General features: G+C 43.0%; 1 protein-coding gene across 1 annotated transcript in view; it reads left to right on the top strand.

The window, feature by feature from the left end:
- The window catches only part of notch3.L (notch 3 L homeolog), a 51,579-nt gene extending 30,902 nt beyond the window's left edge, over nucleotides 1-20,677 (top strand). The window contains exons 5-34 of the mRNA XM_018253602.2: nucleotides 77-199; nucleotides 962-1,195; nucleotides 1,691-1,846; nucleotides 1,983-2,168; nucleotides 2,580-2,693; nucleotides 2,799-2,912; nucleotides 3,260-3,493; nucleotides 4,464-4,574; nucleotides 4,901-5,108; nucleotides 5,341-5,489; nucleotides 5,665-5,778; nucleotides 6,016-6,135; nucleotides 6,227-6,379; nucleotides 6,466-6,694; nucleotides 7,715-7,916; nucleotides 9,720-9,873; nucleotides 9,959-10,143; nucleotides 10,236-10,368; nucleotides 10,464-10,715; nucleotides 11,672-11,784; nucleotides 11,878-12,437; nucleotides 12,567-12,899; nucleotides 13,413-13,561; nucleotides 13,674-13,878; nucleotides 14,257-14,341; nucleotides 15,299-15,461; nucleotides 17,033-17,331; nucleotides 18,580-18,727; nucleotides 18,847-18,944; nucleotides 19,271-20,677. Of these exons, the coding sequence (XP_018109091.1) occupies nucleotides 77-199; nucleotides 962-1,195; nucleotides 1,691-1,846; nucleotides 1,983-2,168; nucleotides 2,580-2,693; nucleotides 2,799-2,912; nucleotides 3,260-3,493; nucleotides 4,464-4,574; nucleotides 4,901-5,108; nucleotides 5,341-5,489; nucleotides 5,665-5,778; nucleotides 6,016-6,135; nucleotides 6,227-6,379; nucleotides 6,466-6,694; nucleotides 7,715-7,916; nucleotides 9,720-9,873; nucleotides 9,959-10,143; nucleotides 10,236-10,368; nucleotides 10,464-10,715; nucleotides 11,672-11,784; nucleotides 11,878-12,437; nucleotides 12,567-12,899; nucleotides 13,413-13,561; nucleotides 13,674-13,878; nucleotides 14,257-14,341; nucleotides 15,299-15,461; nucleotides 17,033-17,331; nucleotides 18,580-18,727; nucleotides 18,847-18,944; nucleotides 19,271-20,530 (6,584 nt within the window). The 3' untranslated portion in view covers nucleotides 20,531-20,677. The remainder of the gene's footprint in view (nucleotides 1-76; nucleotides 200-961; nucleotides 1,196-1,690; nucleotides 1,847-1,982; nucleotides 2,169-2,579; nucleotides 2,694-2,798; nucleotides 2,913-3,259; nucleotides 3,494-4,463; nucleotides 4,575-4,900; nucleotides 5,109-5,340; nucleotides 5,490-5,664; nucleotides 5,779-6,015; nucleotides 6,136-6,226; nucleotides 6,380-6,465; nucleotides 6,695-7,714; nucleotides 7,917-9,719; nucleotides 9,874-9,958; nucleotides 10,144-10,235; nucleotides 10,369-10,463; nucleotides 10,716-11,671; nucleotides 11,785-11,877; nucleotides 12,438-12,566; nucleotides 12,900-13,412; nucleotides 13,562-13,673; nucleotides 13,879-14,256; nucleotides 14,342-15,298; nucleotides 15,462-17,032; nucleotides 17,332-18,579; nucleotides 18,728-18,846; nucleotides 18,945-19,270) is intronic.
- Nucleotides 20,678-24,534: the final 3,857 nt, after the last annotated feature.

Below are 24,534 nucleotides of genomic sequence, written 5' to 3'. Positions count from 1 at the left end.
TGCGTCTTTGCTCAGGCCTAAATGGGACGGGCCTTTGAGACCAGATCTCACCTTCTCAATCGCTGCTTTTCTGCAGGTTTCGAAGGACCAAACTGTGAGATAAATGTGGATGATTGCCCAGGACACAAGTGTATGAATGGTGGCACATGTGTAGATGGCGTGAATACCTACAACTGCCAGTGTGCCCCAGAATGGACAGGTAAGTGGTATATTTATAACTTGGTTAGGGGTTAGTTCTAGCCTTATAAAGGTTCTAGTTGTCACATTAACTGCAAATTGGTGTAAGTCATGGTCCATAATTTAGTGCTCTAACCCACGTGTGAAAAAAGTGATCAAAGAAACAGAACTGAAAGTACCTAACCTGGATTAAAACCCCCTATTTCTGACCATGAAGGGTGGTCAAGTGTCTTTTAAATCTTCTTTTTCCAAGTGAATGCTTAAAGGAAAACTATACCCCCTGAACAATGTAGGTCTCTATAAAAAGATATTGCAGCTCATGTGTAAAACCCGGCTTTATATAAATAAACCATTGTCAAAATAATTAAATTTTTTAGTAGTATGTGCCATTGGGTAATCCTAAATAGAAAACTGCCATTTTAAAAAAATAAGCGCCGCCTTGGATCATACGATTAACGGTGCACAAACAAACCATACATGTTAGGTCACATGAGCCAATTAAACAGACAGAGTTCAGTCTTTTGCCTCCACACTTCTTCCTGTTACAGTTAGAGCTGCAGTATTTCTGGTCAGGTGATCTCTGAGGCAGCACACGGACCATCACAAAATGGTGGTACCAGGCAAGAGATGTAAAAGGGCAATATTTACTTAAATATATATAAGATTATTTAATATGCCACTTAATATGATATAAACCGTCTGTTGCTTCAATATTCATCTTGGGGTAATCCAATGCATCCAATGTTAAGAATATGACATTTGAACTTTTCTGTCCTTGCCACAGGTCAGTACTGCACAGAGGACGTCGACGAATGCCAACTTCAGCCCAACGCCTGTCACAACGGAGGCACCTGCTTCAACACCCAGGGGGGCCACACTTGTGTTTGTGTAAATGGCTGGACGGGGGAGAGCTGCAGTGAGAACATCGATGACTGTGCTACAGCTGTGTGCTTCAATGGTGCCACCTGCCATGATCGAGTGGCCTCCTTCTACTGCGAGTGTCCCATGGGCAAGACAGGTGGGTGCTATAAGGGTGACATGTTGGGGACCACACAGTAATAGCCTTTATATAGAATTCTCATGAATATTCTAAGCCAGTGATCCCCAACCAGTAGCTCGTGTACAACATGTTGCTCTCCAACCCCTTGGATGTTGCTCCCATTGGCCTCAAAGCAGGAGCTTATTTTTGAATTCCAGGCTTGAAGGATTTTTTTGGTTTCATAAAAACCAGTTGTATTGCCAAACAGAATCTCAATGTAGGTTGACAATCCACATAGGGGCTACCAAATGGCCAATCACGGCACTTATTTGACAACCCAAGAACATTTTTCATGCTAGTGTTGCTCTTTTTACTTCTGTATGTTGCTCACGGGTTCAAAAGGTTGGGGATCCCTGTTCTAAGCAAATGCCACATCAACATCATTATGGGGGTAATGTAATTAAAGTTACACTGTTTTAGTTGGCAACCAATTGGATGTTTGATGTTAATCATCCTTACAACTCCAATTGATAGGTCTTCTGTGCCATCTGGAAGACGCTTGTGTTAGCAACCCTTGCCACAAGGATGCCATGTGTGATACCAACCCAGTGAATGGACGCGCCATATGCACCTGCCCCCCCGGATTCACTGGCGGAGCCTGTGACCAGGATGTGGATGAGTGCTCTATAGGTAACTATTAGAAATAGTATTTTTAGATGTCTGTGTGATTTTAATGATTAGATAACCTCCTAAATGTATACCGTGTTGCCAAATTAAAGGATAAGTAAGCAGACTGATATTTTTAAAATGTTGACTTTTTCCCCAGGCGCTAACCCCTGTGAACACTTCGGACGATGTGTTAACACTCAGGGCTCCTTCCAGTGTCAGTGTGGGCGGGGCTATACAGGTCCCCGTTGCGAGACCGACGTAAACGAGTGCCTTTCCACCCCGTGTCAAAATGATGCCACCTGTTTAGACCGGATTGGAGAGTTTACCTGTATCTGCATGGCTGGTGAGACCTCAGTACTTTAATTGTATTATTGTTACAGTGAAACCTCGATTATAAGTACTCTGAATTTAAGTTTTCCCGCATTTTACATTTTTTTTTTTTTTTGTGTGTTCCCAACAATTTATAATGTATTTCAATAGGTACATTTCCCTGATTTTAAGTAACGTTTTCCCAGATATTACATCAAAATTTTGTCCTGGTGTTCCCAAAAACTGCCTTTTTCCCTCTATGAATGTTATAATTTGTGAAATAGAGGTTTAAAATACTAACCAGATGTATATTTTGCCATGGTTCTTCCTGTAAATGGTCAATTCCTAAATACTGTTTTATCATACATAGGAATCTAGGTGATACAAGTGTCCTGAGGGCTGCTTATAGCCTGTTTGTAAATATTCCTCTTCTCACCCCTCTCAGGATTCACTGGAACATTCTGTGAACTGAATATCAATGAGTGTGAGAGCAGCCCATGTGTAAATGGGGGAGTCTGCAAGGATGTGGTTAACGGATTCACTTGCAGCTGTCCTGCCGGTGAGTGGTAGAAAAGAAATATTAGGTTGAATTGAAATGACTGGCTGTCCGTAATGCAGCCTAATCAAGGTTTAATAATAAACAAAACAATCCATTGTCTGGCAGGTTTCACCGGCTCCATGTGTCAGATGGATATAGATGAGTGTGCCAGTACTCCATGCAAGAATGGAGCTAAATGCGTGGATAGACCCAATGGGTACGAGTGTCGTTGTGCCGAGGGTGAGTTCTGCGCTGTGCGGTTATCTCGCTGTAGGTAACCTTATTCCAGGGGTCTATCTCTGATGTTGTATCCTGTTCTCTCTCTCACGCTCTCTGGATGTTTCTTACTATGTTCAGGGAGGTAAGTCTTTTTCTGTCTTTTTTCCGACCTTGCCTGCCCTTTCCATCTTTGACCTTTCCTGCTTCTTCCATTGATGTGCCTGGATGTGCCCTGCTGCCCTTTGCTTTGGCAATGCCACCTGCCTGCTCCGCTAGTCCTTGCTTAATTGCTTCCCTCCAGCCATTGTCCCCTGCATTCCTCCTCATGAACTCTCCCTTTGACTCATTCACCTTCTGATCGCTTGTAGGTTTCGAGGGGCCACTTTGTGACCGTAATATTGATGACTGTTCCCCTGATCCCTGCCACCATGGAAAATGTCGGGATGGCATAGCCAGTTTCACCTGCACGTGCGAACCAGGGTATACAGGCTATCGTTGTGAAAATCAGATAAACGAGTGCCACAGCAACCCATGTATGCATGGAGGAAAGTGTATTGATCTGGTCAACAAGTACCTCTGTTACTGTCAACCAGGAACCTCCGGTAAGCCTGTATGATGACGATGATTGGGATCGGGGGCTATTTAGGAGGGCTGGAAAGTTGGCTGACCGTCATTCTTAGAATAGGGGAGATGTAGGAGTTTTACCAATCGCCAGGTGGAGCTCTGTTTAATTGGAATCTATTTCATACTGATCTTTTAAACATCTCAACATTGGGGATCAGCACATTAAGACATGGGTGATTACAGACACTTTTTAGCAGGGTCGTACGGGGACAGCAGGACACGGGGGGGGGGGAAACCTGATGGGCCCCACCAACCCAGACCTGCACCCTGACAGTGACCCTAGCCATTTCCTTAGCCATTTCTTGCTGCCTTACCTCACCCGCCCATGCAGGGGGGATGGGGCTGAGGAGGTGAGTCAGTGTGCTCGGGTTATGTGGGTGCCCCTGAGACTGAAACACCGGTGGGCCACGGACCCCCAGTCCGATGTTGCATTTTAGAAGTGCCAGTTAGTGCTGAGGCTCGGTGCGACTCCCTTTCCACTGACTAATAACGGAAAAGAATAAAAAACACTACCCATGTTGACCTTTCCATGGGTTAAGCTCAGTACCTGTGGTCATAGGAGATACCACACACACAGGTTCAGGTTTTGGATGGCCGAAACATACCATATGCCAACCTTAAAGTTGAGATCTGTAGGTATTAACAATTTTTTTCTTTAATCTTGCCTATTCATAGGGGAAAAAAACTAAATTTTGAGGGCAGTTTAGCATATCTGTGGGTGTGTCTGCTTCAAAAGATGTTGAAATGAGATTCTTTCTCTTCCTCGTCCATTTCCTCCTTTCTTATCAATTTGCCTTGTTACTTGTTTGTAGTAGTATATTAAAAATGATGTATATATATACTGTATAAATAAAATAAATTATATTACATAAAATAAAGATGGAGTAAGACTTGACCTACAAGGTGTGGCACATTTGGAATTGCTCACAGATTATTTTTGTTTTCTAGGTGTGCACTGTGAGCACAATTACGATGATTGTGCCAGTAACCCTTGCGACTACGGGGAGTGCAGAGATGGCATCAACAGATATGACTGCGTCTGCAAACCAGGGTTTGCAGGTAAAGACTAATATTCTTTGTTTGGTGTAGGGGTAGGGTTTTAGCAAATAAGTAATGATGGTGGCTGTATTGCAGGTCCATAAAAATGATGGTAGATCAGATGGATAATGACCAATTTTTCAGCAGTGTCAGCATTCAGGCTTAGGGGGCACTGAGGCTGGACTTTGGTGATGGTGATAAAAATTAGGGAGGTATGAGCAGTTTGGGAATGATCAAAGCCAAAAAAAAAACTGCATTTCAGACGAGAAGTATATGATTAGATGTAACTTTTGGGTCTCTTGTGCCTCTGAATTCTTACGTTCTTTTCTCGGGCCCCCATTTCACAGGTCCTCTATGCAACATCGAGGTGTCTCCCTGTGCATCCAACCCATGCCGTGCTGGGGGCACCTGCCAGGTTACGCAAAATGGCTTCCGGTGCCTCTGCCCTGAAGGACGAGGAACGCGCGACTCTTTATGCAACCCCACCCAAGATCCCGATAAAGAGCTCTGTCCGCCAGGTTGTGTGCATGGGGTTTGCCGCAAACTCTCAGAAGGGTGAGTTGTGTAGTTGTATCCTCAACAACTCCCTGCCACTAAAACAGTATTAAGCGAGAAGCCCATTCTTTCTGTTTTATTATAATTTCAACCTTGTTTTCTTCCTTTGACTGGCACTGCTGTCCCTCATCCGCTTATTTGCAATCCTTCATCTTTCCTCCCATCCAACTTCTCTTAATCCTGTTGAATCCCACCTCCTTGGCTCCCCTGCTCATGTTTTCTGTTTTCTCAGATACTCATGTGATTGTAAGATGGGCTGGACTGGGAGAATGTGTGATCGGAGGGGTAGTGATGTCTGTGCTCCCAATACTTGCCAGAATGGAGGAAATTGTATTGACCGCCAAGGAGCGCCTGTCTGCCACTGCAGAGATGGATTTAGAGGTAATTGATGGTTCTAATTCATTGCTATGTGTTACTCCACTAGGGGGCAAATCTTTATTTTGTTAGATAATAAGCCCAATTCAGTCTTTAATGATTATGATGATCATGATGATGATCTGTAAAGGAATTTTCAGGCAGAACCATTTTGTGACCGAATCTCTCTCTCTCTTGCCAGGTACCAATTGTCAGATTGACATTGACGAGTGTGCCATGTCCCCCTGTCTGAATGGAGGGAAGTGTGTGGACCGTATCGCAGGATACAACTGCCTCTGTGCTTTGCCATATACAGGTATGTGATTTTAAGGAACGCAAGGCATGTAAACACAGGAGAGTGGCAGGAAATAAAATAGGATTGGCTTTTTTATTTTAAATTGGGTATGAGTGGTGGGTTGATATAGTAGATGCTGAAAGCATGAGCTATACATCACGTTAGTGAAATCAAATACACCCATACCCATGGGGACTGAAAGTAGGAGCCACTTTAATATCCAAGGTGATTAACTCATTTTTATATTCCTACCTCCAGGCCAGAAATGTGAAACCATCTTGGACCCTTGTGCTCCTGATCCTTGTCATAATGGAGGCATTTGCTCACCTAGCCCTGACTACGAAAGCTACACGTGCCAGTGTTCTGCTGGATGGAAAGGTACGTGGACTTGGGTGTCTATGGAGAGCCAATGGCATTGGGTATAACGTCTGCGCGGGTTTCTTGGTAACCACCATAATAAATCTTACAGGGGAAACTTGTGACACCGACATTGACGAGTGTTCCCGGAGTCCGTGCAAGAATGGAGGCTTTTGTACCAACATGCAAGGTGGATACAGTTGTGCATGCATATCCGGATTTAACGGGCAGGACTGTGAAACCGATATTAATGACTGCAATCCCAGTAAGTTGCTCACGATCCATGCGGGACTTAGTGGTTCCATAGCTGCTCAGAAAAACTGACATTGCCTTGTTTGTGTGTGTTCTTAGATCCCTGCCTCAATGGTGGCGCCTGTAAAGATGGAATAAACTCCTTCGCTTGCACCTGCATGCCGGGTTTCACCGGATCTCGGTGCTCGGACGAGATAAACGAGTGTCTGAGCAATCCCTGCCGTAATGGGGCCACCTGCAAGGATTATGTCAACAGCTATGTGTGTTCTTGTGCTCCTGGCTACACTGGCCCTATCTGCGAAACCAACATCCAGGACTGCACAGAAAGGTGAGGCCTGCAGTCCCCTCCATTGAGTGTCTAGTGCGTGTGAAATGGAGGGTGTTGTCAACTCTGTATATACGACAAGAAAAACAGGGCTGTCCGGCACTCACAGGAATCCACAGGGCCAAAAAAAACTGAATTTACGGGTCAAAGTTAAAAATATGAAACATCTCCTTGACCCTACGCGTTTCGTACCCTAAGGGTATTTAATCATGGGCTGTTATCCACTCTGCCTCAAAAATGTGTTCCATGCACATGCTTCTGGGAAGCCTAATTTGCAAAGTTAATTAATTATGGCATTTGGAAGAGAGGGGTTTGGGATATAAACTGCTAGCCTTCTATGGTTTATATTTAGATTCAGAGTTTGTCCGACAAATAGAATTGCTGTGTAGATCTGTTATGTAAGCACTTTGTATTAAGCAACGTCCTGTTTTTGATGGAAATTTTTTTTTTTCTGTATAATGTGGTTTTAGTCTTCACTTAATTTCCGTTAAAAGAATTAGTTATAAGGACAATCTCTTCTTGCAAGGAGAGAGTGTATTGTACTGAGCGGACCATAGTTATTTAAACACCCTACGTAGCGTTGCCCATAAACCCTTAGGAATCGAACAGACAGGAACCCGGCAATAAAATCCGCTTCAAAGAAAACATTTAGTTTTTTGTTTTAACAAGTGCAGGAAAGGAATAACTGGCTCGGCCTGACTCCATTTACCTTTTTTTACTGCTCCCGTAAAAATCAAGGTTTATTGTTTTGTTTCAGTGTCATGGGTCACGGAGGAAGAAAAAAAAAAAAAATTCTTGATCATTTGTTTTAAATTCTTGATTTACAAAACATAAATGTAACAAACGGTAAAACTGGTTTATGTGACTTGTGCACTTGACAGCTGTTTGGATAATTGAACCTTCTAGTACACTAAACATACATGTTCCCCCACCACCATTAGTATAAACATAAGCCTAGCGTTGTTGCTTTTAGTGCATGACTGTATTTGTGCTCATTTTTTTTAATCTATGTTCTGCTTGCAGTTCCTGTTTCAATGGCGGCACGTGTGTGGACGGAGTCCATTCTTACACCTGTCTGTGCCGACCTGGCTTTATGGGCTCCCACTGCCAGAATGAAGTCGATGAATGTGCATCGAGGCCTTGCCAGAATGGAGCTGTGTGCGTGGATGGAGTCGAGTCTTATCGCTGCCTCTGTCCTTATGGGTACACAGGCACCCAGTGTCAGGTTAGGCACAGTATTATCAGGCAATGCCAGTTTGATACTAATGGATTGGAAGCAGGGTTGGTTTCGGTAGTGTCTCCAATAGGGATGGGCGAATTTGACCCGTTTCCTTTTGCCAAAAATTTGCTGCTGGCGAAATGTCGGCAACCCCCATTAAAGTCTATGGGCATTAAAAAAATTGTTGACGTACTTTTTTTTTGACGCACAAGTCCATGGGCCTCATTTCCGCGGCGAAACAAGGCGAAAAAATTCGCCCATCCCTAGTCTCCAACATGGGAATCATTATAGAATAATAAGGCAGGACGCTTAAGGGTTAAGTCAGTTTTTAAAATAAAAATGTAAAATTGCTTAGTGGTTTTTTTTTTTTTTTAGAGGGATACGGTCATGGGAAAATATTTTTTTTCAAAATGCATCAGTTAATGGTGCTGCTTCAGCTGAATTCTGCACTGAAATCCAATTCTCAAAAGAGCAAACCGATTTTTTTATATTTTATTTTGAAATCCGACATGGGGCTAGACATGTTGTCAGTTTCCCAGCTGTCTCGATTCATGTGACTTGTGCTCTGATAAAGTTCAGTCACTCTTTACAAGTTGGAGTGATATCACCCCTTGCCTTTCCCCCCATCAGCCTAAGAAATGAACAATGGGAAGGTAACAAGATAACATCTCCCTAACAAAAGATAACAGCTGCCTGGTAGATCTAAGAACAGCACTCAATAGTAAAATCCAGGTCCCACTGAGACACATTCAGTTACATTGAGTAGGAGCAACAACAGTCTGCCAGAAAGCAGTTCCATCCTAAAGTGCTGGCTCATTCTGAAAGCACATGACCAGGCAAAATGACTTGAGATGGCGCCTACACACCAATATTGCAACTAAAAAAAAAATACACTTGTTAGGTCAGGAATTAAATTTCATATTGTAGAGTGAAATTTTTGCAGCGCAAACAGTGTAATTTAGAAATAAAAACGACATCATAAAAATCATGACAGAATCCTACTTTTTCTGTTTATTTAACCTAGGGATGCACCGAATCCAGGATTCGGTTCGGGATTCGGCCAGGATTCGGCCTTTTTCAGCAGGATTCGGATTCGGCCGAATCCTTCTGCCTGGCCGAACCGAATCTGAATCCTAATTTGCATATGCAAATTAGGCGGGAGGGAAATTGCGTGACGTTTTGTCACAAAACAAGGAAGTAAAAAATGTTTTCCCCTTCCCACCCCTAATTTACATATGCAAATTAGGGTTCGGATTCGGTTCGGTATTCGCCCGAATCTTTTGTGAAGGATTCGGGGGTTCGGCCGAATCCAAAATAGTGGATTCGGTGCATCCCTAATTTAACCTTTTTCTAAGTGCTGATATAATGATTTTTGCAACAACTGCTCCGCATCCTGGCCTGTTCCTATGGCTGTACAGTTAAGAGTTATACCTTTAGAAAGAAAAATAGTGTTCTGATGTTGCTTTGCTTAGGAAAGAAGCCTCAGATGCACTTTCCCATCTCCTTGAACAGAGCAACAACACCAGAACGCTTCTCTGTTTCCCTTCTGAAGGATCTCTTTGACAGTACAGTTGCAAGAACTGACCAACAGGTGGTGCTGTTGTTACAAAATTCATTATATTGGCAGCCAATAAGAACTGAAATAGCTCTGAAACTGAAAAATAAAATAATTAATGGAAATTGCAAAAAGTGCTTAGGAAAGCATGCTGAGCATTTTTATTCTTTAATAGAGATCACAAATTGATTTGCCAGATATTGTACTTACAAAAACTAGTTTTACTCACCCGGACTCGTTGACTCTTTCTGCAGAATTTGGTCGATCTGTGTCGGCGCTCTCCTTGCCAGAATGGAGGCCGTTGTACACAAACCGGTCCTTCTTTCCGTTGCGAGTGCCCGGCCGGCTGGGCTGGAAGTTACTGCGATGTTCCGCGAGTGTCCTGTGAAGTGGCGGCAGCCAGGAGAAGTGAGTGGTCACTTTATAAGTGAATTTTGTTCCCATATGAGATCTATGGAAGTTCTGATTCACACCCACGGTTTCCTTCTTTCAGATGTACGTTTGGATCAGCTCTGCCACTCTGGTGGGATCTGTATGAATGCCGGGAGCTCCCACCATTGTATCTGCAGAGGGGGTTTTACAGGCAGCTACTGTGAGAATCCAATTAACCAGTGCGACCCAGACCCCTGTCACAACGGAGGGGCTTGCCACAGCTATCTGGGTGGCTACGTGTGTGAGGTAAGGGTTACATTGTAGTCTGTTAGCAGGGAAGATAGAAGGGCTTTTTGGCATTGAGTTTATATAACCCGTGTGTGTGTCCTTTTGTTTAGTGCCCTTCTGGATATGAAGGGAAGAACTGCGAGTATGATATAAACGAATGCCAGTCTCACCCATGCCAGAATGGTGGTACATGCATTGATCTGATTGGTCGTTATATTTGTTCCTGCCCACCTGGGACACTTGGTAAGTATCCTGACCCCCCTGCCCGGCTTTTAGTTTGTTCTGCCTTCTTTCCCTCTCATCTTAGAATCTTCCACTTACTCATTGCTATGTAATAGGTGTGCTGTGTGAAATTAATGAGGATGACTGCTCTCCGCTCTCAAGCTCTGGGCCACCCAAGTGTTTGAATAATGGAACGTGTATAGACAAAGTTGGAGGCTATCGCTGTAACTGCCCTCCAGGGTACACAGGCGAGAGGTGCGAGGGCGATATCAATGAATGTCTGTCTGGACCCTGCCATGCCCAGAACACCCGTCACTGCGTCCAGCTGGCCAATGACTACCAGTGCATCTGCAGGAGCGGCTATACTGGTAAGGACACAGCAAGTCTTATGTTGGATAAATGTCCACAAGAAGGTCACGTTCAAGCGTTAATAATATCCTGTTAATGTTCTGGAAAGCCAAGGATCAACACAAATACTGCTGACCATGAAATAAGCCTGAATAAGTGAAGTTATTCTAAGTAGATGGACAGACAAGATGGCATATCAGATCTGTTCTTATTTTATATTTGTTCAAAGGGACTGTAAAAAATGTTGTAGGGCAACCCATTATTTTTTATTTCAAAAAGGTTGCCCAATAACATTTTTACTGGTTAAGACGGTAAAGCAACTTTACCTGCAATTTAAAGGGACTGCAAATCCCTTAGGATTGGCGTTTCCAGTATTTTCACATATTCTCAGCCTTGGATGCGGAATAGATTTTAATGCCTAACTAAATTGCTGTTATGTTCCATGTTTGACCTCACACATAAGCAAAAAGGAACGCCCTTTGTCCTTATTAGGCTGCCCTTTCATAATTTTAATGCGGGTTTAAGAAAAAGTTAGCTTTTTTTTTTTCTATAATGTTTCATAAATTCCTTCTAAATCTAAAAGCGAAATCCTTGTTTGATCTGAAAACCTGGTTCTGCCCATTGAGTTCATGGTACCGACAGCTGTTCAGTAACAATGGTGCTAACTGAGATGAAAAGCTTTGGTAGAAAGGGCTAAAATTTACGATGGAACTGGAAGTTAAAAGTTCAGGACTTTTGGTGCCATGTGACCTAAGAAGCCAAAAGGATGGACCTTTCGGTAGTTCAAAAGGCCATTGATGGTCTTCTCAGCGCTCACAATGGCTCTGATATCAAGGGAAGGCTTTGTGGGTTGGTTTTGTTAGGAGCGTGGGGCCTGCTGGAGGAAGAACTTTTCACTGATGGGGGAATCTTGGGGAATAACGTTCATGGTGGGTTTGAAATGGTTGGTTATAGCACTTTTCTTTCTTCTGAACAGGACGACGCTGCCAAAGTGTAGTGAACACGTGCGAGTCCCGTCCATGCCAAAATGGAGGCGTGTGCAGTGTTACGGTTAACACGCCATTTGGCTACACCTGCCGTTGCCATCTGGTAAATGACTCACTTGATTCACCTTTCTCTCGATTTTATTTTGTAGCTACGCTTTGTCTCATTAATATATTTTTGTTTCTTTTTCTTGTACAGGGTTTTACAGGTCCCTCTTGCGAGCGACCACCCCTTTCTTGTCGGGAACTTTCCTGCCCTTCTGGTTCTACGTGTCTCCCTCCTCCACTAGGCCCTCGTTGTATCTGCCCTCCTGGTGTTCTCTGTCGCACGCCTAGCAACACCTCCTCTCCGACCCCTGCACCCTCACCCTGTTCTAATGGGCCTTGTCGGAATGGAGCCACTTGTATTCCCAGTAACCATTTCCCCTACTACCAATGTAAGTGCCAGCCTGGAACATCAGGGCCACGATGCGATATACGGACCCCCCGTATTCTAATCCAAACCCCAGCTCCAGGGTGCTTCCCATCACAGTGTCCAGGAAAGGCAGGAGATGGGCATTGTGACCGCGAGTGTAATGTTGCCGCTTGCCAGTGGGATGGTGGAGATTGTTCCCTGAGTGGGGGTGATCCTTGGAGGAATTGCCCACGTCAAGAATGCCGCGCACTTTTCAACAACTCTCAGTGTGATAAAGAGTGTACCTCTGCCGACTGCCTGTACGATAACTTCGACTGCCGTGGAAGGGAGGAACGGAGCTGCAAGTAAGGGGCCGCACATGCAATGACTGAAATCTGCAGAAGGCTAAGCAGAAATAGACAGATTTATAAAGTAAATGGAATTTCTCATAGTTCTGCTTTCTAATCTGTTCTTTAATGCTTTATCCATTTCAGCCCCGTCTATGAGCAGTACTGTATGGATCATTATGGTGACGGCCGCTGTGACCAGGGATGTAACTCAGAGGAATGTGGCTGGGACGGCTTGGACTGTGCCAAAAGCTCAGATAAGGAGGTTTTGGCAGATGGAGTGCTAGTCGTGGTTGTGCTGGTTCCCCCTAATGAGTTGTTGAAACAGAGCACCGCATTCCTGCAGCGGCTCAGCTCCATCCTACATACAAGTTTGCGCTACTGCACCGATAGCAATGGCAATTACAAGATTAAACCTTACCGGAGAAGCCAAGTACGGGACAAGAGGAAGAGGAGGGAACTGGACAGCGATATCATTGGGTAAGATGGCACTGATGGTACCAGTAGTTGGGAAAAAAAGACAAGGCCTTGGAGAATTAAAATGTCTAGAGATTGTACTGGTGCTTCTATATGTCACTGTTGGCTCCTCTCTCTGTTGATGGTTGGTTGTATGGCTATAAAAGTCTGAACCAAAGATTGGAGAGAAATCTTTTATTAGGCTGTAGATACTTCCGGATCAATAAGGGAACGCCAAAAGTAAATAGTCTTCATACACAGGAACTTAACCACATTAGCCATCTCCATAGACATCTCAATAGGTGGCAGTTAGTGGCACTGCCTTCTCATACCCTCACTTTGATATGTGATGTTCGCTGAAGCAAAGTCTCTCATTGGCTGGATTCTGTGGATTAGCAATTGGTCATCATGAGATCTGAATTATGAGCCTTCACCTCTCTGGCTTCTGCCAAACTTCCCTCCTTAGGTCCTTGGAAAATGTTCTGGAACGTTCTTGCCAAATATTGCTGTTTACTATCGGTAACATTTCTTTTACAGGTCGGAGGTTATGCTGGAGATTGATAACCGAATTTGTGTGAAGGAGACACCCGACTGCTTCCCGAACGCTGAAACTGCGGCGCAATTTCTTGCAGCTCTGAGCGCACTAGAGAGGCTGCAGTTTCCCTATCCAATCAAAGCTGTGCGCAGTAAGTCTTATAACATGGCCTCTTTGAGAAGAGTGTGTTTAATAATAAACAAGTGTGGGGAGACAAGAAGAAATGAATGTATCCAGTAATAAGTGTTCCCATCTCTCTCCAGGTGAAACTATTGAAGAACTGCCAGATAACTCCCGCTTCCTGCCATTATTTGGGGTGGCCGGTGTGCTCATCTTGATCGTTGCAGTTCTAGGTGTCATCGTTTCTCGCAGAAAGAGAGCACACAGCACCCTGTGGTTCCCCGAGGGCTTTATATTGAAGAAAGACAACAGACGAGAGCCAGTGGGACAAGATGCTCTGGGACTCAAGTAAGTAGTGGACATAGTTGGGGAGCACTAGGCTTGGTTTCTGGCTTCTCCAGGCTCCACCAGCCTTACTTGCCCACAACCCGTTTTTTCTTATGGTACAGTCCCAGTGTGAAAATACTCTTCTTCTCTCAAAGCAACGTTATCCATGAATTCATTCTCTTCCTCCCTTATCTTCTGCTTTTGTACCACTCTGTCGTGAACTCTTTTTCACTTTCTCCCTCTGCTTCCCATTGTTGGCCAATGCTGTTCAGGGTCCTCTTCATAGTAGTGTGCCCTTCTGCTTCTTGCCATCCATCCAACCTGTTGTGCCACTACTCAATTCCCCCACTGGGTTAGACTTCCTGAAGGCCTGGCCTCACCTTCTCTTTTTCTCCACAGAAACATTGCTAAAGCAGAACGTCTTATGGAAGACCCTTCAGAAGACTGGACAGAGACCGATTGCCCTGAAACTAAGAAACTAAAGGTAAGAGAATGTCATAATTACATGTTGCTGTAGAGACATATTGGTTTGTCTATATGACAGGTCAGTCATAATGCTTCCTTGAAAGAACTCCAGCTTGGGTAGGGTTGTTATAGGATCTGGGTGTTCTGAGACCATCCAAATACTGTATAAATAAGCACATCCTTTAAAGGCAAACTAAACCCCAAAAATGAAGGTGGCAAAAATGCCTTATTTTATACACTGAACTTATTGCACGAGGCTAAAGTTTCAGCTTGTCAATAGCAGCAATGATCCAGGACTTCAAACTTGTCACAGGGGGTCACCATCTTGGAAAGTGTTTGTGACACTCACATGCTCAGTGGGCTCTGAGCAGCTGTTGAGAAGCTAAGCTTAGGGCTCGTCACTAATTATCCAGCAGAAAATGAGGTTGATCTGTAATATAAGCTGATTCTACAGGGCTGATTATTAAATTCTGATGCTAATTGCACTGGTTTCTGTGCTGCCATGTAGTAATTATCTGTATTAATTACTAATCAGCCTTATATTGTGACATTTCTATTCTATGTGTACTGTATATTGTGAGTGGGTCCCTAAGCTCAGTAAGTGACAGCAGCACAGAGCATGAGCAGTGAATCAGCAGAAAAGATGATGGGGAGCTACTGGGGCATCTTTGGAGACACAGATCTTTACTGCTAAAGGGCTGTGGTTGCCTTGGGCTGGTACAGAAGCACAAAACATAATGTACAACATTTCTAGCTGCTTCTTTAGTTAAGCTTTAGTTCTCCTTTATCCAATGACCTCAGTCGATAGAAATTCCTTTCATCCAAGGCTTAGAGAATATATATATATATATATATATATATATATATATATATATATATATATATATATATATATATATATATATATATATATATATATATATATATATATATATTTATTGTGTAGTAATCCGGCTTTTGCCTCTCTTTTATTTAGACAGAGGAGCTTTCTCCATGCAGACAGGACCCAGTGGACCCCCGTCCTTGGACCCAGCATCATTTGGCAGCTGCTGATATCAGGCTCCCTCCTGCCACTGCACTTACCCCACCACAGGGTGACTACGAGAGTGATGGGATGGATGTCAATGTTAGAGGACCAGGTGAGTAGGAGAATGTCCCATTACACTATGAAAAAAAAAATAGATAGATAGAGATATAGATGGATGGATGGATAGATGGATGGAGAGATAGATAGATGGAGAGATAGATAAATAGATGGAGAGATAGAGAGATAGATGGAGAGATAGATAGATGGAGAGATAGAGAGATAGATGGAGAGATAGAGAGATAGAGAGATAGATAGATAGATGGAGAGATAGAGAGATAGATGGAGAGATAGAGAGATAGATAGAGAGATAGATGGAGAGATAGAGAGAGATAGATAGAAAGATAGAAAGATAGATCGATAAAGAGAGAGAGAGATATAGAGATAGAAAGAGAGATATTGAGATAGATAGATAGAGAGATATAGAGAGAGATAGATAGATAATGCATTGCACAACTGTCCCAGTCAAACATACACACGACTGCTGGTTTGCTGCAGATGGGGAATGACATACAGGTAGAGAGAGAGAGAGAGAGGGTGATTACATTCCTTTTCTCTGTTGCTTTGGCCTAATGCTAATGAACTTGAGAAGACGAACAGGCACTGGGCCCCTTGTCACCTACACCCGTTATCTAAAATCTGCCATAATAAAGCTCTCTGAGAAGCAGTTGATGACTGAGCAGGGATACATATAATCTGATGGCTTCACGGGATATTTTCCCACGTGTTTGCAATTTCTCAACCCCCTGAACAAGTAGAATCAGATCTTATTTACTGCAAGCCGAAACCAAGATTTGCTTAAGGGCAATGGTGCCCAAAGGCCTATTGGCTCCTGTTATGTCTCCCATGAGACCAGAAGTCCTGCCTGTGAGAGCAGGTCCTGTATTGAGTCTTCTAATTTTATGCCAAATTGTCAGGCATTGACGTGCATACAGGCCACGCTTTGACCCCCAGAAGCAGTGATTTGCAAGAATTTCGACTTAACAGTGCGTCCCCGGGAAAACTGCTTGGTCTTGTTTGTTCTGGGAATAATGGTTCCCACCATTGTAGGGCAGCACAAATGCATGAATAATACAGCTAGTCTCACCCCTAGTGACATCCTACAAGTAAAGATCATAACACAATAGGAAGGCTATGGTGTTGGTGTTGAAGAATAGTACAAGTTGATCCAGGGACTGGTCCCATTGCCATTTTGGAGTCAGGAAGGAATTTTTTTCCCCCTCTGAGGCAAATTGGAGAGGCTTCAAATGGGTTTTTTGCCTTCCTCTGGATCAACCGGCAGTTAAGCAGGTTAAAAAAAGTTACACGTTTGAACTTGATGGACATGTGTCTTTTTTCAAACGATGTTACATAGAAAATAACAGGTGTAGGATCGCATTGTATTATATTACAGAGCTTATCTGCTAAGTAGCCTGTGCCTTGTCTCCTTCTTTAGCTTGAATGGCTGCATTCCAATTCATAGCAACGGTACATTTTATTTGAATTATTTTAAAAAGCTTTTATTTTTTGGTGTTACTGTTCCATTAAACAACACGAGAGACAATGGCATATTAGGCAAGAATAAGATGGCGAGGTAGCGGATCACTTTGGATATTTTCTTTATTTAACCCCCGATCCGCTTTGCAGATGGCTTCACACCCCTGATGCTCGCTTCCTTCTTGGGTGGGGGACTGGAACCCGAGTCACAGGAAGAAGAGGAAGAAGGGGAAGCTTCGGCTATTACTGATCTCATCTGCCAGGGGGCATCTCTTGGAGCCCAGACTGACCGAACTGGTGAGGCGGCCCTACACTTGGCTGCACGTTATGCCCGAGCTGATGCTGCCAAGAGATTGCTGGATGCTGGCGCAGACCCCAATGCACAAGATCACACCGGCCGCACCCCACTCCATGCTGCTGTGGCTGCTGATGCACAGGGAGTCTTCCAGGTAAGCCATGTTCTAATTCTCTTATGGTGATGTATAGGCAGTGTAGTTCTCAAGTCTTACCACTGGGAGGCACTGTTGCTACTCTCAATTTTTCTGATCCTCCATGGGAGTTAAGTCTCTGCAGGTAATGGCTCCCGTACAGGGAGACACTCCTGATGCACCAGTCCTGATGCAATTTATCAAAATTAACTGCTAGTTAGGCAAATATAGAAAGAAACTGTAAGCTTAAAGGGGAACTATCGCGAAAAGGAACATTTAATATACGCTTCGTCATACTGAAATAAGAAACTTTCTAAATACAATCAATTAAAAATTGTTTCTGCAATAATCAAGTTTATCATCACTATTCCTCTCTCAGCGTCCGTTTCTCTTCATGCAGGAGTTGGGTGTCTGATGAATGATCCAATATATCTTAATGGGGGCTTCCTTTCCTAGCAGATGAATTAGAGCTCACTCATATAACTGATTCCAGTACAAATGAAATCTAAACAAAATAACTGACTTTTGCACAAATTCTGCATGTAGAGAGACATGATGTCTGGTGATTTTAATAGAGTGAGCTCTAAATACATCTTATAGGCAAAAGGAGCCCCCCTATAAGATATATTGGATCTAACTGTCAATGAATATCTGACACCCAACTGCTGCATGAAGACAGAATGGACAGAAACAGATGCTGCGAGAGGAACAGTGAAGATAAACTTGATTATTTCAGAATATTTAATTGATTGTTTTTATAAAAGTGATTTTCTTTTTTTATATATTTTATATTATATATATTTTTTTATAATATATATATATATATATATATATATATATATATATATATATATATATATATATATAAAAAAAATATTAAAGCTTAATTTTCCCCTATAATGAGCTTATACCCACCCACCCTGGACTATATTTATTATGGGGCCTCTGCCCACAGTCCCACCACCAATCTTGGCAGTGAGTTTGAGAACAACTGGAGGGCTGTAGACTGGCCTATTCCAGACTATAGGAATACTAGGAATCTACTGGAATGAGCTACTACAGTTGAACATATAATCACTTTATGGGCAGCTAAATAAATATGGATATTGAGTATATCTATAGAAATAAGTCAAATCAACTGGACTTGATTTGACTTATTTCTTTAGATATACCATGACCTGGGTGAATGAGAACTTTCACAAACATGGATGAGTGTATAATCTGTGTACCCTAAGGGTCCTCTGTGTAACAGTGTCCTCTCCTTTGTAGATTCTGATCCGGAACCGATCCACAGACCTGGACGCGCGAATGGGCGACGGTTCTACAGCTTTGATTCTAGCAGCCCGATTAGCAGTGGAAGGGATGGTGGAAGAACTCATTACTTGTCATGCTGATGTTAACGCTGTGGATGAGCTCGGTAAGGGCTTTGCTTCCATATTTGCAATGACTGCTTTGGGTATCAGGATTGAGGATGGATGAACATACAATGATCGTCCCATTTGTGTTAAAGCTTATATATCTGGTCTTCCCCGGCAGGTAAATCGGCTCTTCACTGGGCAGCAGCTGTAAATAACATTGAGGCAACCCTGGCTCTGCTGAAGAACGGAGCCAATAAAGACATGCAGGACAGCAAGGTGAGTGTGTGCAGGATAAGCAATGGTTCTTTGGGCCAGTAACATAGCAAGTTAGGTTGAAAAAAGACACACCTCCATCAAGTTCAACCTTTTAACTAATGTAATCTGCCTAACTGCTAGTTGATCCAGATGAAGGCAAAAAAAAAACCCATTTGTATGTAGTATAGTAGGGTTTTGTCTGTATTGGCCAGTGGAACATCAGAATATTTTCTGTATAGGCCAGTAATCCAGAAGGGGGTTTGTTTGTATAGATAAATGGTTGATAGCATGAATAGATTTTTTTTTAAAGAGATAAGTGGCACATGCTGACCCCCATTTCTCCACAGGAGGAGACCCCACTGTTTCTTGCTGCCCGGGAAGGTAGTTACGAAGCTTCCAAAGTTCTTCTTGATCACTACGCCAACCGTGAGATCACTGACCACATGGACCGACTCCCTCGTGACATTGCCCAGGAGAGGTTACACCATGACATTGTCCAGCTTCTGGAGGAACACAACACTGTCAGGAGCTCCCAGGGCCCCATGGGAGGACACACCATGTCACCGCTCCTCTGCCCTCCTAACGGGTTTATGGGCAGCATGAAGCAGACACCACAAGGCAAGAAGAACCGCAGGGCAAATGCCAAAGCTAATGGAGCCAGCCTGAGCCGGGCAGAAGCAAAAGGCAGGGGCAAGAAGTTATCTCTTGACTGTCACCCTGGAAATGGGGGGTTGTTGGAGAGTTCAGTCACTCTCTCGCCCGTCGACTCCCTTGATTCGCCCCGGGCATATAGTGCCAATCCAGGATCTCCTGTGATGCCAGCCCCAGGGAACTTCAACCTTGGCTCCCTGTCTGTGCCCTCTACCCCTCTTGTGAATGGGCTGATGGAAGGGCCTTTTGCCGTGTCACTGGCGAGGCTGAATGAGTTGGGTGACGTCCAAGGGGCTGGAATGATGGCGTTACAAGGCAGAGTTCCTTTGCAGAGAACACCAAGCTGTGTGGTGAATGGTCTGAATCTGGGTATGGTAAACACAAACACCATGCCCTTTATATGGCAGAACGGGGTGCCACCTTCTCACCCTTCTCGCAATGTTATGACGGGAGCTCCTGCTGCGTCGGTTCCCAACTTGCACCAGCTCCACGCTCAGCAGGTGCTCATGCTGCAGAATCAGATGGCCATGCAGAGCCCGGTGAAGATGTCCATGGATCAGCAGTGCCAAATGGTGTCCATACTTTCCAACCCCGTGCACATGAGGCAGCAGAGTATGCCCCACGAGAGGTCAGTCCAGCCCACTGAAGGCAGTTACTTCAAGCAGCAGAGCGTGCCCAATGATGTTACCATCCAGACCTCCCCAGCCATGTCTGTTGCTCCTCAGCAGACCTTCGCTCCGTCTCAAGAGGACACGCCCAAACACTACCTGCACATTCCCAACGAGCACCCTTACCTGACACCCTCTCCCGAGTCACCTGAGCAGTGGTCCAGCCCATCCCCTCACTCTGTGTCTGAGTGGTCTGATGCCACCCCTAGCCCTATTGTGGTGGGGGCAACACACGGACAGGCACCCCACCTACCAGAGCAGGGCAGCAACATGCAGGTGTTTGCCTGAGCCGCTTCTCTTTGCTTCGCTGGTTTTAATCAACATCCACCCCCTCTTTTTTTTTTTTTTTTTAACTCCCTCTGCCAATTAAAGGAACAGTAACCTCAAAAATGAAAGTGTTGCATAAATAATTTAGTGTTGCCCTGCACTGGTAAAACTGGGGTGTTTGCTTCAGAAAGACTATTATAGCTTATACAAACAAGCTGGTGTGCAGCCATGGGGGCAGCCATTTAAGCACTAGACAAATAGTAGGTAACAGATAAGCTATGCAGAATCGCATTGTAGACTACAGAGCTTATCTGTTATCTGCTGTGTATCCTGTGCCTTTTCTCCATTTTCAGCTTTGAATGGCTGTCCCCATGGCTACACAGCAGCTTGTTTATATAAATTATAGTAGTGATTCTGAAGCAAACACACCAGTTTTACAAGTGCAGGCCAACCGTGCATTATATTTTAATTAATTTAATATGCCTTCATTCGTTGGAGTTACTGTTCCTTTCACCGCCATTTTTTTTTTTCATGCCTGCCCTTTGTATTTAACTTTCCCCATCCCGCTGGCTACCTCTCTCCCCTGCTCTGTCCCGAACCAGCCTTGCAATAAAGTCTCACACAACTGAATGTCTTAAAGATGGGACCATGAAGAAAACCCCTTTACTTGGACCAATATTTTTCCTAAAGACACGTAACCATTATTTACTGTATTTTGAAGTTAACAAAAAAAAAACTGCAAAATATGTATATTTTTTTCCAGAATATGTTACAGTTCATTGGGGACATTTCTGTCTCGCTTGCCCTTAAGCTGTTATCACTGCCCTTTGTGTTCCGTGTTCGGAGACACATGGAACAAATACGCATATATTTTTATATATATGAAAATAAGACTTTTTTTTTTTTTTTTTTTTTTTTAAAGACTTTCCCATCATTTTCAGCATCCTGATGTATTTTACTGTAGAAATGATGGACTCTGCACTCCTGAAATTCCTCTAGAATTCAATTGGGAAAGAAAATGTTGCTTGTTTTTGTACGAATTTTAGAAATGGCTATGATTTCAGGAGCAAAATTAGCCCCCTCCTTTTTTTTTTTTTTTTTTTTTTTAAAGAAAAAGTTTAGCTAGTCTTAAGTTAGAAATGATAAAAATTATTTTTTCACATTTACGTTTTTTTTTCCTGGATTTTAGCTATTGTTGTAAATGATTTAATTCCAGAAAAAAAGCCCTGTCCGACACTGCCGCAAATCACCGTATTTGTTTTTAGAGAAGAAATTCTTTGTCGTACTAATATTTCAAGGTAGTATTTCTCGTATTAGAGAAAAAATGAATCTAGAGTGGGATCTTCGTCGATTTGGCAGCCATTCAGCGTAGTTTAGCCCGTGCCAATAGGCGAGCCGCGCCGCTTTCTGCTAAATGTATGATGGCCGTATCACTGGGAAACACTTGTTGCTATTTAAAGCTTTCCTCAACCAATTGCCGTCTCCTTGGATATAGAACTGTCTCTGGGGGCGAAGCCATAAAGCAAAATGGTTGCCATTTTGAAAGCTTTCCTTTGCTGGCTAGGTATCAGTGCACTAAATGACTCGCACATAACCAAGGGAACTGACCAGTCGTATGTGTCGGAACAGGAGGAAGCAGCCTGGGTTTTAAAGGTAGCCCCAGAAAAGACAAAGCCTTACGCATTTCAAGCATATTTTGGACATTTGCTTGTTGGCTACAGACGAGCACCTGTCGTAGATGCCTAAACTAGGCTCAAAACATGACGAGCTTTATCTTTTCATTGACGCATTTTGTGCCTATATTGGGTTTATACTTCTATAAGTCAAACTTCTCTGTAGCCTTTGAGTAAGTGTTCTATATAGGCATGAAACGCGTTGGCCGTTATTTTTTTGGCGTGTTTTGTGTACTCTACATGCTACAAAGAAGTCCTTTTGCTACTTTTTTGTGTACTGTCATTTTAGTTATAATCTACATAATCTATAGGTGTGAAGCACAAAGCAGCAGCACCTAAGAAACTATGGGTGTCCTGCACAAAGCAGCCGCACCTAAGAATCTATGGGTGTCATGCACAAAGCAGCAGCACCTAAGAATCTATGGGTGTCATGCACAAAGCAGCAGCACCTAAGAATCTATGGGTGTCATGCACAAAGCAGCAGCACCTAAGAATCTATAGGTGTGAAGCACAAAGCAGCAGCACCTAAGAATCTATGGGTGTCATGCACAAAGCAGCAGCACCTAAGAATCTATGGGTGTCATGCACAAAGCAGCAGCAACTAAAAAAGTAGCACATTTTTTAACATTAAAACCTTTGTAATGAGGTGCATTGTGGGTCAGCAGAGTGGGCAGCATGTCTAGGCACGCACTGAACCCTGCCGGGTTACGGATTCAGATGAATTCCAAACCAAATCGGAACCATTCTTCTGTGCCGGATAAGCTGGTGCACAAATTGCATGATGGTTTTTTTTTTTTTCAGATAGATATGGTACAGATTTGGCTTGGCCAGGCTCTTGGATTCTGCCGAATCCTGATGATAAAAATAGCTCTGATTCTGCTGAATCCCGAACCGAATCCGGGATTCATTACATCCTTATTAATGACATATATGTCAGGTCCCTGTGTTATGTGAGTTTTGCATTCCTGTTTCACTGATGCCCCCAAGGGAACCCCCTTTTTTCTTTATAGCAATAAGTCTTGTATAATGAGCTTGTTTCTGACGTGATTTATCCCCCCCCACCATGTCAAGCTCCACAGTTATGGGAGAAGAACTTTTGGTGTAACCAATGCTGTAATACTTAAATTGTATTATTTTTAGGCTGTAGCCGTATATATATATATATTTAAATATATATATATATATATATAATTTTGTGTACTGGGTATACATAGAAGAAATTAACCTTTTATGAACTGATTAAATACACCAATTAAAAAAAAGAGAGATTGGTCTGGCAACCCCTTGAGGACGGAGGGAGGTGTTAATATACAGAATTAATTCTACCTTATTTATACTGTGGTATAAATACATATTATTCTATTTAGACAATGCTTAAACACGACTTGTGTGTAATTGTAACACTACATTGCAAATGTATTGGGTTGTTGTTGTTGTTATGCCTTATCTGTTACTGCCTGGACACTCCCCCGGGCGCCTGTTAGTGTCCCCTATATGTAAAATATCTGTATAATACCCGTATGTAAGCGAATGTTCTGTTTGACCACTAGGTGTCACTGCATAATATATGTAACATATACACTGCTATGTACACACTTCGACAGCAGGCCGCACGGTCACTGCCAGTTACCCCTATGGTGTTTGTCACACTCTATTTACTATGATCGTTTCCTATAAGGACAGCCATTTGTTGTAGTCATCCAGCAGTACAAACACCCCTTGTCACCTCTCCTTGCTGAGGATCATGGGAAATAAGAAAAAAAAAAAAAAGTAGTGCTGTATGGTAAATGTAAGTGGGGGGACTGCCCGTAAGATAATGTATTTTTTTATATACACAGTCACCCAAGTCTTTTATGATTAAAATGCGAGTTTTTATTCTGAGGTTACATTTTCTAAGGCATTTTTTATACACCGAATATTACCATGTAATAAAATAGAAGCAGCGTTCGATATTTTTTAAATTCATCTATGTATATTTTTTATTACTCTCCATGTAATGTATCTCTATCTCTCCTGTTTTATTTTTTTTTTTCTTGTTTTTTTTTGTTTTTGTTTTTTAAAAAATAATGAAAAGTGAAAAAAAAAATGATCCTGTAGCTTTATACTGTGTAAATAAACAGGTACGGACTCGCTCACATGTAAAGTGTCTAATTCAATAAAAAAATATTAATGATATGCCCCTGCTTGGCTTCTACTTTACTAAAGGGATATGGTATATCGCAGTATGCTCCAGCAAAGACTCCATGTCCCATAATGCTTTGCACACTTCCTTCAATGGTCTGAACAGGCAAGGCATTGTGGGAATTGGAGTCTTTGCTGGAGGAGAGCTGATTCGCAATACAGTGTTTTTCA

This window comes from Xenopus laevis, chromosome 3L (assembly GCF_017654675.1).
Source record: "Xenopus laevis strain J_2021 chromosome 3L, Xenopus_laevis_v10.1, whole genome shotgun sequence".
Classification (NCBI taxonomy): Eukaryota; Metazoa; Chordata; class Amphibia; order Anura; family Pipidae; genus Xenopus; species Xenopus laevis.
The sequence above is the reverse complement of the archived record's forward strand: the minus strand, read 5'-3'. Positions and strand labels throughout refer to the sequence as shown.